Below are 19,087 nucleotides of genomic sequence, written 5' to 3'. Positions count from 1 at the left end.
TGGAACATAGCTGAAACAAGAAGCCAATTTAGCCTTGGTAGGTGACAGGATTAGCCACTGGCCTCTTACAGTCCAAAGGAATTGTTAACCCTCCACTGCTCACTGTCTCTTTATTGCTATCATTTTATTTCCCACACTTCACGTGAAAAAAAAAATTTAGATGGTTGCTAAATCCTTGTCTAATATGATTCATGCTGGCACAGGTAGAGATTTAGGCAGAGGTCTGGATTTGAGGGACAGACAAAATATATCCCTAGTTCAGCAAGTCTGAAAGTACAATACTCACTGAAATCTTACCCCAAGGCAAGCAGGAGTTCCCATAAATAGGAGAACCTACAAGCAGGGAGAATAATTACATGTTTGTGTGTATATGCATATGTATATATGTGCGCATAGACACATATATTCACATGTGTAGGTGTGCATATGCACATATACATACTACATATGGCTCAATAATTTAGTTCTACATATTTAATAAAAACTAAACAGCAAGTCTCATCAAAAACAATACCATTCTTATTCATGGAGGGGGGAATTGTTTTGCTTGGTCTTCTGCAATATCAAATGAGTGATATCTGCTCCAACAATGAGGTCCTAAGACAGATCAAGTTTAAACACTGCTGATCTAGAAATGATCCTAACAGAGATAAGAAATCCTGAGTCCAAGATCTAGACCCTATACTTAGTACTCAACTTGAGGTAAAATCAGACAACACCACTTTCTCCAGTTACCAAAATGAATTAACAGTACCCTTTCCACTACCAGGGTAGCATACAGATATGTACACACATAAAATATGAAGTACTTTGAGCTCTTCAAAATCATTATAGTAAAGCCAGGGTAATATTACAATCGAAAAGTGAAACTTACTGCTCCTTTATTTCTTATACTGGCATCTTTACTAGATGTTAATAATTTGCCTTTAGGTGATATCTTTATATACTAGAAGCAGCTGGTAATGTAATGGATAGAGCGATGAACCCAGTTAGGAAGCTTCGAGTTCAAATCCTGCTTCAGACACACTTAGCAGCTATGTGACCCTGGACAAGTCACTTAACCTAGCTGCCTTAGTTTCCTCAACTGTCAATAGGGATAATAGCCCCTACCTCAATAGTTGTAATGAGAATAAAATGATGTATTTGTGAAGCACACTTTGTAAACCTTAAAGAGCTATATAAATACTAGCTATTATTATTTGAACTAGATGCACATCGAGGGAAAAAACCTGTAAGTACATTAAACTTAAATGTTACCTTTGGCCACTAATTTTTAATTCAGAATCAAATCAATCTACTTCAACTGTTTTTCCTGCTAAGAAACAACTTGGAATAAACTGATTCAGAGGAATGTATTAGCCCAGTAGATAGAGCACTACGGTCAGGAAGACGAGTTCAGATCTAGCCTCAGACACTTACTAGCTGTGACCTTGGGCAAGTCACTTAACCACTGTTTTCTTAAGTTTCTTCAACTGTAAAAAAAAAATGGGGATAAGAGCACCTATCTCACCAGGTTGTGGTGAAGCTCAAATGAGGTAATATTTGTTGAAATAATAAAAAAAAAAGCACTTAACACAGTGCCTGGCACTAGTAGGCACTATATAAATGTGTTACTTGTTCCCTTTCCCCCATTCATCTGCTAAGCTCCTGTCAGTAACACTTCAACTCTAAAATGGAGATAATACCCATAGTTCCTACCTCTGAGTTGCTTTGCAGATCAAATAGGGTCAAGAACCTATTACAGTTTGCAAACTTTAAAGCACTGTCAGATATTTATAATAATCACCTAACCACAGGCCTATAAACTTGCTCTCTAGGTATGCTTTAGAGTAAAAGGCCAGAGATCCCTTCCCAACTCTCAAATTCTATGACTCTTTGAATCTTATAGGACACAGTGCCTGGCACATAATAGGAGCTTAATATATACTTGCCAATGATCCACCACTGCTATGCCAAAATTAATACAGGATCACTAGGAACCTTAAAGGTTAGTGGAAATCCTATTGTACATTTAATGAATTTTACAATTAAAACCAATTTCAATCTCTTCCCTAACAGGATATGGGAAACTCGTCAGTATGGTTGACATGAACTTCTTTTAAGGGGGTGCACATAACGATACCACCCAAAGGCAAATTATTTACTTTATTTCAATGCTACAGAAGTAACACTTATTTTCACATTGTTTTATAAAAACAAAATGGATGGCATTTTCATGCAAATGAATATCCAGCTGGCAATTCTGCACTGTCCTTTGTACCCCAAGGCAATCAAGAGCACCGATTGTTATTTACTAGAATAATTAATACCAACATTTCTAAAGGACCTGAGAAGCCCTTTCCAAAGTTTCATTAGGAAACTTGGGTGAGCCAAAGGGCAGTTTCTTTCTCTTGCTGATGGTCTACTGCTGTCACTGACTCTGCCCTCTAAGAAGACAGCTATGTTTCTGGCCACATCCTGCATGTCCCACTAGGATGAAATTCCAGGATTTCTTAATCCTGGGCAATACATCGGATAACCCGAAAAGAAAAACATAAATGTTATAAATCCTAGAGTGGCTGAAAGTCTGAGCTGATAGGAATTTGATGATCCATTTACTCCAACCTCTTCATTTTACAAAGGAGAAAAATCAAGGCCCAAATGAGAAGGTGGTTTGACGAAAGTCACACAGGAATTCGGTGGCAGAGGTAGACCTTTCTCTAAGTGTCTGGAACGCCCTTAATCAAGTTTGAGTTCCCAGGCCAGACTGGCTTCCAGGCTGCTCGGAATCCATGTCTGCTTCTGGTGACTCCCCTTCCAAGCCTTCAGTCAACCATCGATCGACATCGGTCTCCTTCCTTAAGAAGCACCAAGAGATCAGCGCTACAAGGGAGACGCTCAAGGGTACGACCTTCCACCAGGGACGATGACGATCGCTTCCCAGGGAGTGCTCCACGGTCCAACGGCGCGGGTTCGCCTTGCTGGAGGAGAAGTGGATGGGTCGAGCTAGCTCATCCTCCTCTTCCGCGACCCCGTTCTTGGCCCTGGCTCCGACTGGAGGAAGCAAGCCCCGCGAGGCCCAAGGCACGAGGCTCAGCGCCCGACGACTCCTGAGAAAGAGACCAGTGAGCCGCCCCGGTGCCACCCACATCGTTCCGTTCCGCTCCATTCCCTTCCCTGACTCTGGTCCAAGGACTCGGCTCCGGTGGAGCGAATGCAGCTGGCAGGGAGTCCTTCCCGCTCCCTTAGCGAGGACTCACCTCGTAGCCCGACAGCACAGGGAACCACTAATACCGACTGACCCTTCTCACATACCTCGCGGCGCCCTCCAAAACGTCACTTCCGGCGCAGGCGCCTTCGTCACATCCCTTTCTTTCTTAGCTACGTTCTTTATCTCCAGTGATTCCGTCCCCGCCTTCAACACACCTCCGGAAGCAAAAACCAGGAACTCGAAAGGGCCCGCGCTAAGCGGAAATAACGGTGGTACGCGGCGCGGAAACGCCGGGGTGGGGAGGACGCGAGGCCGAAGCATGATGGGAAATGGAGTTTTGTTTTTCCTCTTTTCTCCATGCTACGGGCTCGAGGAAGCCCGGCCTCAGGGATGTAGAGAAAATGGCGAGCGAGAGAAGGTGCAGTCATCCTTGGGAGTATCAGCGGCTCTCCCAATATGCCAGGAGAAGCCCATATCATTGCCACCACCAGCTTTGCAGATCTCACTTATGTAATTGTATGAGAGTTTACTTAAGAGTCTCTTGGTGCCAGTGACGTAATCCCTAGTTTACAGCTTGGAAAACTGAGGCCCAGAGAAAGGAAGGACCGAGTTCAGGGCACCGAAGCAACCCCTGTGCTCAGGCGACCTCATGCCTGCCTATAAGAAGGATTGCCTACAGGGAAAAATGGGAGAGGGGGGGCTTTAAGGAGTGGCTGTAGAAAGGTCAAGAGGAATTTTTTTCAAGTTTTAAAAAATTTCTTTTTTTTTAAATTATGAACTTAATTATCTACAAACAAGCATTAAAATTCACGTAACAAACAGGGGAGGGGGGAAGTCAGAAACACTGACTCATTGAGAAGCAGCTTGGCTTCTTAGAATGATGGACTGAGCCCAGAAAACTTGAGTCTGAATGCTACCTCATACACTTAATAGTTGTGTGACTGCAGGTAAGTTATTTAACCCTTCTCAGCCTCAGTTTCCCTCAGCCTCAGTTTCCCAATCTGTAAAATGGGGATCATAATAGCAAACCTTAAAGTGCATTGCAAAGGTTAGCTATTCTGTAATGTACATGCACAATTTATTTTTTAAATGTATTAAATAGCATTTATAATGTGCTTTATAGCCATTTCTCATTTGATCCTCATAACAACCTTGTGAGGTAATAGCCATTATCCCTATTTTACAGATGAGGAAACTGAGGCACAGAGCGTTTAGGTGACTTTTCCAGAATCACATAGTTAATTAATGTCTGACAGGATTTGCATTCAAATCTATCCTAACTCCAGATCAGTCACTCTGAAGGAGTACGGGCCCAAGCTGAGACCTTTGTCCCTTACCCCAAAAAGAATTTGGGTCCCATTTGTCTATGGGCCTTAGAAAATCCCACCTTGGACCCTCCTTGAACTCCCACTTTATCAAGGAAGTCTCTAGTGTTTGCTTGAGGCTATAATCCCCCACTCAACCAGCCCTTTGTGGCTATGCCCAATCTCCCAATTCTGTTATCTTTGACCCAACTCAACCTTCACTGTCCCTTACCTCCCAGTCACTCCCAACAAGATCCTCCCTAGACCCATCCTCATTGTCACTCCAAACTACTTGGCCACTCCTAGATCCCACAGTCTTTCTGTATCTGAGGTCCATCTAGTGGCCTTTAAGGTGCTCAGATTCTTAAAATCTAGCCAATGGCTAAGATTTACTCTAGCCCGCTTGTCAATACGAGTGTCACAATTGTTCAGATTCCATAAAAGTCTGACCAATATGGCAAATCTTTGATAAACCTTGTCTTTGGCTGAAAGAAGGCTTGGGTCTAATTCATTTCGGCAGGACCCACAGTCACTATTTTGAGGTCCTACCTGTAATCACCTAAACCTCAACATATGGTTCCCTTCACCTCAACAACTCTATTTACTATAACACCTAACTGCCTCTATATTGAATTTAACAAGGAAATAATAATTGCTCTATTGATTTGTGTCCCCCTTTGACTTACTTTTATTTTCTTCTATGTGTTTTAATGTTTCATTTAATGCCATTTTCTTTCCCCTTTCTTTTTCTGTTATTTCCCACTAACTCAATTGTAATAGATAACTAAGCCAAATAGATTTTCAAATATGTGCCACATGCTGTACCTCTTCCTCTCTCATCTCTACAGAAGCAGGAGACATGCCTCATCAGTCTTGGTAATGCCTTTCTTCAGAGCTATGAAGTCATTGAGAGTTGTTTTTACCCTCATCACTGTGATCATTGAGTATAATGTTCTCCTGATTTTACCTAATTTGTTCTGTATCAGTTAATACAAGTTTTTCATTGGTAGAATATCATTAAGCAAGAGCCATGAGGAGGACATTCTGGGACAGAGAACAGTGCAACTAGAGATTCAAAGATGAGGAAGTACAGACCTTGGGGAGTAGCAAGTAATCTAGTTTGTGTATATAAATAATATCGGATGAGACTGGAACAGTAGTTTGAAGACAGACCATAGATATAAATTGAACTGCTTGCTTTCTCCGTAATTTTATGTCTCCATATTTTTGTTCATACTTTTCCTGTGCTTGTAGTGCCTTTCTCAAACTCTTTAAGTCTCATCCAATTTTTTGACATTCTCTCCTTCTTTGAAGGCTTAAATTGATTGCTATTCCTTCTCAGATGGATTTCTCTGAGTATTGCCCTCCAGTTAGAAGTGATTTCTCCTCTATTTGATATCATTGCACAAGTTTGCCAGACAAGAAGGTGAGGAGAGAAGATTTGACAAGAAACAGTCTCTTCAGTTATCACTCAGAAAACAACAAAGAGAACCACCAAAGAAAAACAGCTAAAAAAAAAAAATCACACCCCAAAAAATAAAAATCAACCAGAATTGAAAATGAGCAAAGCAATGTGACAATATATTGAAAAAGATACTACAAAGGAATTGAAACACTTAAAGTTCTAACTATAACTTCTGGAAAAAGAAACAAACAAAAGAGCATCAATGAAACATTTTAAAAGTACACAGAAGATAGCCAAAGGAAGTTCAGAAGGGGACATGTCAGTGTGGGGGCTACTCTGTTAAGTATAGTACATACTTTTTAAAAAGCTGCACATAAGAGTCAGAATTTCATATGTAATTTTCTTTTTCTGACTTTTTTACATACAAAAATGTTCATGTTTGTTGATATCTAAGTTCAGAATTTTTCATAAAAGAGAATAAAAAAAAATTAAGTATCTTCAGAAACATCTTAAAACAGATGAATAACATTTAAATAAATGTGCAAGAAATGGCCTGGTAAGAAAAATCACAAGGCCAAATACAGGAATATCAAAAAAGGAATTTTAAAACTAGGGGGAAAATTCAAGTTGGAAGTAGAAGATACTTTAAAAGGCTAAGAGGAAATAATTTTTAAATGGCTAATTTAGAGGGAGGAAATGAATCAATAGACTGAACTAACAACATACTTGACTATAGTGAAAAAAATATTACAGACAATTGGGGGGGAGGGATTTAAAAAAACACTTTGAATTACCCACAGAATTAGAAAATAGATTCAAGTGACAGATCTGGAGGAAAGGCCAAGATGTCCTCCAATAAGAGGACAGCAGTTTTGGTTTTACTGCAAAAATGCAGAAGACTCAATGCTTGTGTCCTTTCCCTAACAACCCCCACTCCTCAATTTTGATACCACCTTGGAGCTTATTAAAGCTTCAAGATGATTTGCACTGAAAGCAGAACATGATTGCAGTTGAAAGGAACAATACTAAGGGAAATTCCTGTAAGATTGGGGTTCTATTTGTTGAGGTTTAGGGGTGCTAGTGATGATGGGATCTAAACCCCAAAAAGGAAAAACCCTGGACTTTCCCACATGGCCAAATCTCTGGCATTCCCTGAGGCTATAATCCCATTAACTGGCCTTTCATTGTGGCTACACCCAATCTCCCAATTCTTTTACCTGCCTATGGCCCCAGGCCACTTCCCACCCTTAATCCTATCTAGGCTCCATTCTCCCTTGGCCACACAGTCTAGGTCCCTAGAGTTCTATTACCTCATCGTCTACTTGGCCACTCTTAGATCCCTCCCACAGTCTTGTTCGTATATAAGGTCCATCTTGTCTCCATTAAAAGGTTTAGATTCTTACAATCTAGCCAATAGCTTGCTAATGTTTAGACTCCCTAAGAGTCTGCCCAATAACCTTGTCTTTGGCTAAAAGAAGGCTTGGGTTGAATTCTTTCAGGCAGAATCTGCATGTTGTGATGTTGGGGTCCCAGCACCCCTAAATCTCTAGACCTCATCACTGGGACCCCAAAATCAACACACAGGTTCTGCCCAAATGAATTCAACCCAAGCCTTCTTTCAGGCAAAGTCAAGGCTTATTAGAACATCTGCCATATTGACCAGACTCAAGGAATCTAAGCAGTTGTATAGTAATGCAAGCAGGCCAGATCTTAAGAATCTGAGCACCTTAATGGAGATAAGATGGACCTTATATACAGAAAGATTGTGGGAGGGATCTAGGAGTGGCCAAGTAGTTTGGGGTGACTGGAGGAGGGATCTAAGGAAGATCTAGGTGGGAATGGCCAGTAAACTGGGGTGAATAGGGTGCCTGGGACCTGGATCATATGGCCAAGGGAGAATGGCGTCTAGATAGGGTTAAGGGTGGGGAGTGGCTGGGGGCCATCTGGAGGTAGATTGGGTAGAGTCAATAATGAAAGACCAGATGATAGGACTATAACTTCAGGCAAATGCCAGAGATTTAGCCATGTGAGAAAGTCCAGGGTTTTTCCTTTCTCCTTTCTCTCTCTCTCTCCCCCCCCCCTCTCTCTCCCAATCAATTTTTAAAAGAGAGAAAGCTATTGGATAAATGAAGTAATGCTGGAATAGAAATTTATTCAAATTGGTTGAGGAAACAGGCCCTGTATGACATATATAAAACTGATGAGGATGAGATCTAGACCCCAAAAAGGAAAAACCCTGGACTTTCCCACATGGCCAAATCTCTGGCATTTTCCTGAGGCTATAATTCCATACGTCCCTATGGCCCCAGGCCATTTCCCGCCTTTGATCCTATCTAGGATTCATTCTCCCTTGGCCACCCCTGGAGTTCTATTACCTCATGGACTACTTGGCAACTCCTAGATCCCTCCCATAGTCTTTCTATATATAAGGTCCATCTTGTCCCCATTAAGATGCTGGGATTGTTATAATCTAGCCACTGCGCAGATTTTCACAATCTAGCCAATAGCCCACAGATGCTCAAATTCCTTAAGAGTCTGGCTAATATGGCGAATCTTCAATAAACCTTGTCTTTGGCGGAAAGAAGGCTTGGGTCGAATTCTTTCGGGCAGGACCCATGTGTTGTGATATTGGGGTCCCAGTGCTCCTGAACCCCTAAACTGCATCAAAACCAGCACCTAGGGTCCATTTAGGCATTCAAGTATCTGTGGCATAGAGGAGAGTTCTACCTAAGCCCCAGATATGGAATTACTGTGCTTAGGAATAGAGCTTCTTATTGTATATTTAATGACTTTTACAATTAAAAACCAATTTCAATCTCTTCCCTAACAGGATATGAGGATATGGGAAACTCATCAGTATGGTTGATGTGAACTTCTTTTAAGGGAGTGCACATAATGACACCACCTAAAGGCAAATTATTTACTTTATTTCAATGCTACAGGTTCTTGGACAAGAATGCAATATACATAACAAAGGCTTGTTCAGAAAAATGTATTTGCCTGGAGTATTACAAATCTAGACAAAAGTGCTTTGAAGAGCACTGAAAGAGAAAGGGATAAGGAGAAAATTGTCATCATATATCCAACACACTAGATATCATAGAGAATAACTACAATTTAGGAACAAAAATAGCAGTAGAAATACATATTCACAGGAAACAAAATTCAAGAAATGAGCAGCAATCCAATGAATGGCCTCAGATGCCTATAGACAAATGCAAACAGTATGGGTAATCAACAAGACAAACTAGAGATCCTAATACAAAGAATTAAGTTTCATATTATAGGTATCACTGTGACTTAGTGGCATAGATTCCATAATTATAATATTTTCCCTGGAAGACTATATCTTATCAAAAGGAAGAGAATAAAGGAAATGGTGAAGAAATGGCAAGGCATTATATAATAAGAAGATATGCTCAAGTGAGGAAATCTGGGAATTGGAGGCAAGGAAAGATGATAGAATCTTTTGGGTGAAAAGCAATGAAGGGAGAAACAGAAAGGGTATTAACATAAAAGTATATTACAGACAACCTGAGTGGAAGGAGAAAATAGATAAGGAGTTAGGTCACAAGCTTGACACAAGAGGCATGATATCTGGAAGCAGAGTACTTTAAGTATTGGCAGTCTGTTAGAGTTCTGTTAAAAGCAGAGCAGCAATCCTCTTCTGGCTTTTATTAACAATTTCATCCTTCAGAAAAGTAGAAAAACCAATGAGAGGAGCTGCTATTCTGGACTTTTCACCAACATGGAGAAACTATTAGATGGGGTAGGAATGTTAGAAACCTTGAGGGGAAGTGACTCCTCTGCTTAGAATAGAAAAGAAAAAGAATATAGGTATAGTCTGATATGGATTTTAGAAGAATAACCAATTAGAAAGCATTTATCAAATGCTTATTATATGCCAGACACTGTGCTAATCACTGGGGTTTCAAAGAAAAAGCAAAAACAGTTTTGAGCAGACTTTAAAGGGTTCAGAGAAAAGCTAAGTAGGATTCCATGGTTTAAACTCCTACACGGGAACTCAGCCTAGGGGGGAATGGGAAGATATCAAGAATTAAATTCTAAAGCCATGAAGAAACAATTTCAGTGAGGACACAAGAAGGGAAATTGTTTGTTTGTTTTAACTGTTATGGATACAAAGGGGAACTTATCAACCAACTTTTAAAAAACAGATACAGAAGATGAAAGTGGGGCAAGGTAATTCAAGATGAATAGAAAACCATGGCATGATCCTGTAAGAATAGTGTCAGAAGTGCAAAACTCAGAATGAGTTGACGTTGATGAGGAATATTTAGGACAACAAAAGTGTTGTCAGTTTTTTTCAAAGCTATATTGGATTCAAAATAGGAGGCCTATTTTGACCTAGATGGGATACAAGAACTCATTTATATTTCTCTTTAGGTTTGTTGATCTTTTGTTTCCTAAGTTGTTATTTTTCACCATTCCAGAAGGGGTTCTTAGGGGAACCTGTACCTGGCTGAAACTTTTTATGTCACTATCTTTGCTAGAATTTTTCTCTCTGTGTCTTCAGAATTTCATTCTTAAAAGCTTTCCATCCTTCTTGGGCTAACTTTCCCTATAGAATTTTAAGCTGTTGAATCCTACTTATCCTTTCTCTGCCCTGTCTGAAGTCCGCTTTCCCAAAATCTAGGATGTGTGTCAGACTATGTCTGACTTTGTTGTAATTCTAAAGAGAAATGGTCATTTCCCTGAAAGGTTCCATCACTCAATAACCAGTTTGTCTTTCTTGGACAGAATCGTGTGCAGAATAACAGCTCTTTTTATTGGTTTTTCCGCCTTTTGAAATATGAAACTAATAAAGCAAGTAAAAAAAAATTACCTGCTCTGCTATTGGCAGAGAGAGAGAGGGAGGTCCAGCATATATATGGATAATGAAAGATCCTTATTAATACAAAATCATTCCACTTGTGCCAGTTTTGTGAGATAGCTCCAGAACTCTCCATCTATGTCCTCTTTCTGTTAAGGTGGTTTGTAGCGCACTCCCATGATAATATTCTTCTGTTTCTCTTTCCATGCTCTGCATTCAAATATTTCCATCATGTTTCTCCCCTCTAGTTCCTATATTTCCTCCTTTTTAATACACCTTTAAATATACCTTTTAAATTTAAATTGCTATTCATACCTTCCCCTTTTGTATAATTCTGTACTTTTAAAATAAGGCATAAACTTATGAGCCAGATTGCCATTGAAGTCAAAGTCATAATTAAGCTTGTTTGCACTTGAGGGTGAACATTCTAAACAGCACCAAGTAGTAGGAAAGATACCTTCAATTGAACGTTTGAAGAGGACACTGTCTCATGGGGGAGACAGATGCTAGGATATCGTGAGGCTGTTGATGGAAAGAACACTTCCACAGAGGGAGCAGACCATCTGATAGCTGATGATTTTAATTAATTATCTCGATAACTAGATGAGAAAGCCAGTTGTTTATTCATACTTAACATCCAAGCAGCCTGATTATCAGAGGTTGGAATGGAACAGAATTGCAACACTTACAATAACCAAATAGATGCTCTATTTGGGGGAGATGAAAGTGAGCTTGAAGTCAACCTTCTCAAAATCTTCAAAGTATCAGATTAGAGCTGGAAGGCTACTTAAAAATCATCCATCCAGGAATTCTTAACCTGAGATCCATAGACTTGGTGTTTAAAAAAAAAAATTGTTAACTGTATTTCAATATAATTGGTTTCCTTTATAATCCTGTGCATTTTAATTTTCTACATTTAAAATATTACTCTTAGAAAACCTATATAAACTTCATCACAATGCCAAAGCTGTCTATGACACAAAAAGCAACTCCTTCACTAGAAATTTCTATCTTTTGATTTTACATTACCTTCTTTTCTGAATATGTCTTTTCCCTATTCCTTATCATACATTGTGACAAAGAACAAGAAAAGAAAAGAAAAACTTTAGTACAACAAAGCTAACCACATCAACCAATATGCATAGTTTTACACCTATAGCCCTCACCCCTGCAAAGGAAAGTGGGAGTTGTATTTTTTCACTTCTTCTTTGGGGCCAGCCTTGGTCATTGTAATCACATAGCATAACATTTGGGGGGGGGGGTGGCGCAGGCAATGTTCTTTCTATTTACATTATTGTAGTCATTGTGTACATTGTCCTGATTCTCCTTACTTCACTCAGTATCTGTTGATATGTCTCTTTATGCTTCTCTGTATTCTTCATATTCATTATTTCTAACTGCATACTAACATTCCTTTACATTCATTTACCACAGTTTGTTTAGTCATTCTCAAATTGATAGACATCTACTTTATTTCTAGTATTTTGCTGTTACAAAAAAAAATGCAGCTATAATATTTTGGTGTATATGGAAGCATCGTGGTTGTGTAGAAAAAATGTTGGATTTAGTCATAGGTGGGTTGTTCAGTCATTTCAGTCATGTCCAACTCTCTGTGACCCCATCTGGGTTTTTTGGGGGCAAAGATACTGGAATGGTTTGCCATTTCCTTCTCCAGCTCATTTTACAGATGAGGACACTGAAGCAAACAGGATTATGTGACTTGCTCTGGGTCACGCTGCTAGGAAGTATCTGAGGCCAGATTTGAACTCAGCAAGAGTCTTCCTGACTCCAGGCCTAGCACTCTAGCACCACCTAGCTGCCCATAGGATCTGAGTTCAAATCCCACCTCTGCCACTTGCTTTCTGGGTGACCATGAGCAAATAACTTAATCTTTTAGGGTCTCAGTTTCCTTCTCTGTAAAATGAGAGTGTTAGACAAGTTCCTGCCAATGTTAGGTCTATCATTTTAAGGAATGTTGCTTTCTGTCTTGAACTTGATTGGGCATATGCCTAGCAGTAAGTCAAAAGACTAACTTTTCCATTTTAGAGGAGGAAACTGAGGCCTCAGAGAAGGGAAATGATTTGCTCAAGGTCACAGAGAAAGACTTACTCAACTCTCGCTGAAATCAATTCTTGAGTAGAGGTGGAGTCAAATCTTGGAGGCTCACAGATCTTAGAGGTTTTTACCTGAAAAGCCCATCTTTCCAAGTTCTTCATTTTATAGCAGAGAAAATAGAGATGTAGGTTTCTTTACTCCTATTCCAGAGATCTCTCAGCTAAGTCGTTGAAAATTTACCTCTCATCTGCACAAACAAGTGCATTGGCCCTTCCAGAGCAGTGACCTATGGTTTCATGACTTGGGACCAGCATCTGAACAAGGAAGGGGTCTCTCACTCCTCCCAGGGATGTTGTTTGAGAGCTGATTGGTCAATTTTCAGTGTGAGCATTCATACTTTGGGATCAGCAAATGCTACAAATCAAGGCTTTGTTGATTTTGTTGATTATCTAGGCTAAGAAAGCAATGGAGAAAATATTAATAATGCAGATTAAACTAAAAAGAATGTGTGTGTGTGTGTGTGTGTGTGTGTGTGTGTAAGACTTTTTTTTTTTCTTTTCTTTTCTTCTGGAGAACCAATTATGAAACATTTACCAGCACAGCCCTGCTCTTGGCCCAACCTCACCCTACCCCTTCATCTAGCCTCCAATTCTTAGAAAAGTGAGAGAAGCTTGGGAAGGCAAAACTTTAAAGGAAAGGAACCATTAGGAAGGCATGACACTCTGGGAGGGGCTTAGTGGCTGTCTTCCTCCCTTGCCTTGTTCCTACCTTGACCTTCCCCACTACCACCAATGAAGATCAGCCTGAGAGGCTCTGATATATTCGAAAGCTTGAGACTCTCTAGAAGGCAAAACTACAGAAAGAAAAGGTCCTAACTTACCCTGTTTTAGGTCCCGCTTCTTTATGAGCAGATCATGGGCAGAGGGACCAGTTTCTAGAATCTGCTGCCCTTTCTCCCCAGATGGTAGGAGATAGGGTAACCCCTGAAAGGTTATCACTGTTAGCACTGAGGATTAGCTCACTGAGCCAAAGACAGGCCTGTCCTTCCTGCTCAGCCTTAAACTGGGCCAGAATTTTCACTCTTTTCCATGGCTCTACTCTCTTCCCCTCATACCTTACCTGAGGCAGTTGAATTGAATTCCTAGTGTGAATCTGCAGCCACTCAGATTCTCATATCTTGTCCCTGGCTCCTCTGCAGTTCTTCCACTTCTCTGTCATCAAAAACATGTCACAACACCAGGCTCAGCCATTACCTTTTTCCTTCTAGCAGGGGTCTCCAAACTTTGTTGATCATTCACTCCTATCAATAAATTAATTTTAAGCACACCCCCACCATATATATTTGTAAATTATATCCATGTATGTACTCAATGAACATTTAAAATACACACAAAATAGAGATTTTTAAAAAATGAGATAAGGATTCATAACAGAGACTGGCACATGAACAGTGTGCTTCTAATGTTATCTCCTGGGAGAGACTAGGAAGCCTGTTTCCCAGAGTTGTGATAACATACAATGAAACTGCTGTGGAACCATTGGAGCATGAGTAGACAGCCTGTATGAAGCTGGTTTCAATCTGCTCATCATGTGGTCAGGAGAAGCTTTCTTAAGAATAAGAAGCCTTGGGGCAGCTAGGTGGCACAGTGGATAGAGCACTGGCTCTGGAGTCAGGAGGACCTGAGTTCAAATCCAGCCTCAGACACATAACCGTCACTCGCTGTGTGACTCTGGGCAAGTCACTTAATCTCAATTGCCTCAGCCAAAAAAAAAAAAAAAAAAAAAAGAATAAGAAGCCCAGAGAGTAAAAGACTCAAGTGGAGCATAATAATTGGCTTCAAGTTTATGAAGGGCTGGGGCAGATAGGTGGTACAGTGGATAGAGTTCTGGGCCTGGAATCAGGAAAACTCATCTTTCTGAGTTCAAATCTGGCCTCAAGCACTTGCTAGCTATATGACCCTGGGCAAGTCACTTAACCCTGCTTGCCTCAGTTTCCTCATTTATAAAATGAGTTGGAGAAAGAAATGGTCAACCACCGCAGTACCTTTGCCAAGAAAACCCCAAATGGGGTCACAAAGAATCAGCTATGACTGAAAAATGACTGAACAACAACAATAGCACAGGTAATGGGGCTGCTAGGTGGCACAGTGGATAGAGTGCTGGGCCTGGAATCAGGAAGACTCATCTTCCTGAGTTCAAATCCAGCCTCAGACACTCACTGACCTTGATGCAGTCACTTAACCCTGTGCTGGAGAAGGAAATGGCAAACCACTCTAGTATCTTTGCCAAGAAATCCCCAGATGGGGTCACAAAGAGTCAGACATGACTGAAACAACTGAACAACAACAAATATATGAAGGGCTTTTATGTTGGGGAGGTATTAGACTTGTTCTGTTTGGCTACAGAGTACATAACCCTGAGAGATAAGGGGAAGTTGCAAAGAGAGGCCTATTTTTGTTTTGTTTTGTTTGTTTGTTTTTTGGGGGGCTAGGCAATGGAGTTAAGTGACTTGCCCAGGGTCACACAGCTAGTAAGTGTTATATGTCTGAGTCTGGATTTGAACTCAGATCCTCCTGAATCCAGGGCCAGTGCTCTATCTACTGCACCACTAGCTGCCCCAAGAGAGGCCTATTTTAAGCTCAATCAGGAAAAACTGAATAATTAGAGCTATCCAAGCATGGGATGGACTGTTTCGAGAAGCAGTGGGTGACTTCCTAAGAAGTCCTCAAGCAGAGGCTGCATGTACTACTTTGGGAGGTGATTCCTTTCAAGTACAGATTGGACCAGATGGCTGCTGAAGTCCCTGGCAGCTCTCAAATTCTGTGATTCCGTAAGGAATATGCATCTTGACAAGTACTATCTACCCCCATCTTCACCCCTACGTCCCCTCTGAAATACATGATGGGGACAACCCATGGGGAATGGGAGTTCCCTACCAGGGAACTCCTACCAGGGTTTCTGTTGCAGTTCCCTCCCTTACCCTGGCTCCCTCCTTTCCCTCCCAGAGCAGAGAATTAAGCAACACATCACCCTTCATTATCTCAAAGCACACAGAGATTTCACTGAAAGGCCTAATGTTAATCTAATGGGGAGATGGAAGAGGCAGGAGCAGCCCTTGTGTGCTTAATGGTGAGTGTAATTTATTGTCGCTCCACTTGAGAGCTGACATATTGGAGCTATTGATTTTCCTACAGGAAGATCAATAAGAGGTGTGAGGAGAACAGTCCCATGAGGCCTCTTTCAAGAGGGACCCAGTAGCAGCCCCAGTCCAGCAGCCAATCCAATTCCCCATTCTCTACTTGATGGGCTGATAAGGCAGAGCTTGGATAGCATGGAAAGCCAGGCTTTTGTTTTGTTTTGTTTTGTTTTTTTAAATTAGAAATGCCGGGGATAAGAGGCTATCTAAGAGAAGCATATGCCGAGACAGATGCTCCATCTCCTAATCTTGCATCATTAGCCATAGACACTCCACTCCTGGCCAGGGCTAGGCCTTCACAATAACAAAGTTTTCTGTACTTCTCTTCCTCTTTGAAAAGTATAGTTCAGTAACTGGAATCTATTTGCCATTCCATGAACCCAAAATTTTTCAATCTGGACCAGATGGCTTGTAAACATTTAACAACTGGCTTCCGGGAAAAATAAGAAAATGTTCGTTCTTAATATTTTCTCCATCAGTTCCTTAAATCTAGACAATCAACAAAACAATAAGTCAATCCCTGGTTTGTAGAATTTGTTGATTTCTGAGGATTAAATATTCACATTGAAAGTTTAACTATCTGCTCTGGACAGCTAAGTTTCAGCCAGTTCCAACACAGCCCTGCTCGTAATATTTTATAATGGATAGAGTGCTGAACTTGGAATTGGAAGGACCTTAGTTCAAATCCTGTCTCAGAAATTTATAGCTGTGTGACCTGACCCTGGGAAAATCACAACCTCCTTGAGCCTCAGTTTCCTCATCTGTAAAATGTGAATAATCATAACACCTATCTCACAGAGTTGTCATAAGAATCAAATGAAATAATTCATGTAAAGCATTTTGAAAATCTTAGAGTTACATAAATATGAGCTATTACATTTAAAGAGCATGAGATAAATGGGAGTGCAGTGGTATTGGACTTAGAATCAGAAAGATCTGGGGTCTTAGTGTCAGGTTCTAACTGCTACTAGCTCTGTGACAGTCTGAACCTCAGTTTTCTAATCTGTAAAACTGGGATAATCATACTTTCATTAACTGCCTCACAGAGTTGGTGCAAGGAAAGTTCTTTCTCAACTGTAAACTCTATATGTACTATAAACTACTATATGTACTCACAGATTATATCACCCGAGTTATCTTTTGGGAGCTTTACACTCTCCCTTATCATAATAGCTTTCTCTCTAATTATTCTATGGATCTGAGTCTCACCATCCTAAGTAGACAGTGAATTCTCCCAGAGCAAAGGCTGCCTTTTTTTTTTTCCTGAATCTTAATTGGAAGCTCAAAACTCATCTTTCCATCAAGAGTTTGAATTTTTTCCTAAAATGTATTAAATTACACCTGCCATATTGAAAATTCATCAGCCATTCTTTCACTGGGTTGTTTGACCCAATGTCTTGAGATTTTTTTCTAAGAGTTGATACCTATTATTTGAGCATTTCACAACCTAGGAGAGCTTAGTATCAGTTTATAGACTTGAGAATTTCACACTCCTGTTTCCAAATTGTTTATAAAAATGTTAAATAAGAGTTGTCCTTGGATAACCTGTCAGATGCCTTCAATGAGGACAAAAACATCATCAAGATCAGCTACCACCCTGATGGTAAATTATTTAATTTGAAAAGGATACAAACCAGGACTAAAGTAGAGGGGGAGTTGGTGTGGGACTTTTTGTTCACAGATGATGGTGCACTCAATGCAGCCTCTAAGGCTGAGATGCAACAAAGCATGGATCGATTCTCTGCTGTTTGTGCTAATTTTGGTCTAACAATTAACACCGAGAAAACAGAGGTTCTCTACCAGCCAGCACCACACCATCCATATGTGGAACCATTGGTTACAACAAATGGAGAAATTTTAAATGCTGTGAATAAGTTTGCTTCCCTTGGCAGTATACTTTCCAGGGATGTACACATAGATGATGAAGTTGATACGTGCATTGCCAGAGCTAGCTCAGTGTTTGGGAGTCTCTGAAGGAAAGTATGAGAGAGAAAGAGGTATTAGACCAATTACCAAACTGAAGGTCTAAAGAGAGCCCTTGTGCTGACCTTGTTGTATTCCTGTGAAACCTGGACAGTATACCAGCACCAGGCCAGGAAAGTATCACTTCCATTTGAATTGTCTTAGGAAGATTCTGAAGATCACCTGGCAAGATAAGGTACTGGACACTGAGGTCCTTTCTCAAGTGAAACTGCCAAGCATTCAAACCCTAATGCAGAGAGCCCAACTCTGATGGACTGGGCACATTTGCTTAAAAGACTATTTTAGGTAGAACTCTCACAAGGCAAGCACTCACATGGAGGTAAGAAGAAATGATATAAGGATACTCTCAAGGTCTCTCCGAAGAACTTTGGAATTGATTGTTGAGACAAGGGAGACACTGGCAAGGACTGCCTAGGATAGAGTGCCTGCATCAAAGAAGGTGCTATACTCTATTAGCAAAGCAGAATTGCAGTAGCTCAAAAGAGTGAGACACGCAAATTTAGAGACATCTCCACTCCAAATGTTCACATGGACTATTTAGGCTGACCTGTGGTAGAGCCTTCTGAGTTCATATTGGTCTGAGCAGCCACAGTTGAACATACTGTATCTTGACTCCCAACATAGTGATGTCATTTTGGTCTTCTTCTAAGATAAAGGACGAGAATCAACCAACCAACAACAGTGTCTAAGTAATTCATTGGCTTTACTCTCTAAGAAGCTGTACAGGAACCATTCAGATGGTCCTCTTCATCTTGCTGTTTCCAAAGAACACATTGTATGAGGAAATCTCTTTCTCTCTCGAGAAGGTTCAATCTTGAACTCTCATATTTAGGATTATCCACCAGGTGCTTCCCAGGAGATCTCCTTTCTCTGACTAGAAGGTTAGATTCTAGGATCACATTGTCTAGGGAATAAAAATCTCATTTCCCCAACACAGAGGATTTACAAATATCATCCATGAATTTACTCTTTTGGAGTAAGTGGGCATGCACCTACCTGTGTGCTTCTTCCATGCCTTTCCAGGAATTCTATCCATATCCTGGTTACTGCTGTCTCTTGAGCCTGGAAAGTCCAATCATAGAATCTCTCTCTCTCTCTCTCTCTCTCTCTCTCTCTCTCTCTC

At 40.5% G+C, this 19,087-nt stretch overlaps 1 protein-coding gene across 1 annotated transcript; it reads right to left on the bottom strand.

The window, feature by feature from the left end:
- Positions 1–1,426: 1,426 nt before the first annotated feature.
- Positions 1,427–3,332, bottom strand: CUNH16orf91 (chromosome unknown C16orf91 homolog). Its single transcript, XM_027863242.1, has one exon. The coding sequence runs from the start codon at positions 3,146–3,148 to the stop codon at positions 2,723–2,725; it is 426 nt and encodes a 141-aa protein (XP_027719043.1). The 5' UTR covers positions 3,149–3,332; the 3' UTR covers positions 1,427–2,722.
- Positions 3,333–19,087: the final 15,755 nt, after the last annotated feature.

This window comes from Vombatus ursinus, unplaced genomic scaffold, assembly GCF_900497805.2.
Source record: "Vombatus ursinus unplaced genomic scaffold, bare-nosed wombat genome assembly UNPS02014770.1, whole genome shotgun sequence".
NCBI lineage: Eukaryota > Metazoa > Chordata > Mammalia > Diprotodontia > Vombatidae > Vombatus > Vombatus ursinus.
The sequence above is the reverse complement of the archived record's forward strand: the minus strand, read 5'-3'. Positions and strand labels throughout refer to the sequence as shown.

Excerpts from the sequence above, each read along its gene's own strand:
- CUNH16orf91 (XM_027863242.1), bottom strand. The coding sequence starts at position 3,148 with ATGGAGCGGAACGGAACGATGTGGGTGGCACCGGGGCGGCTCACTGGT.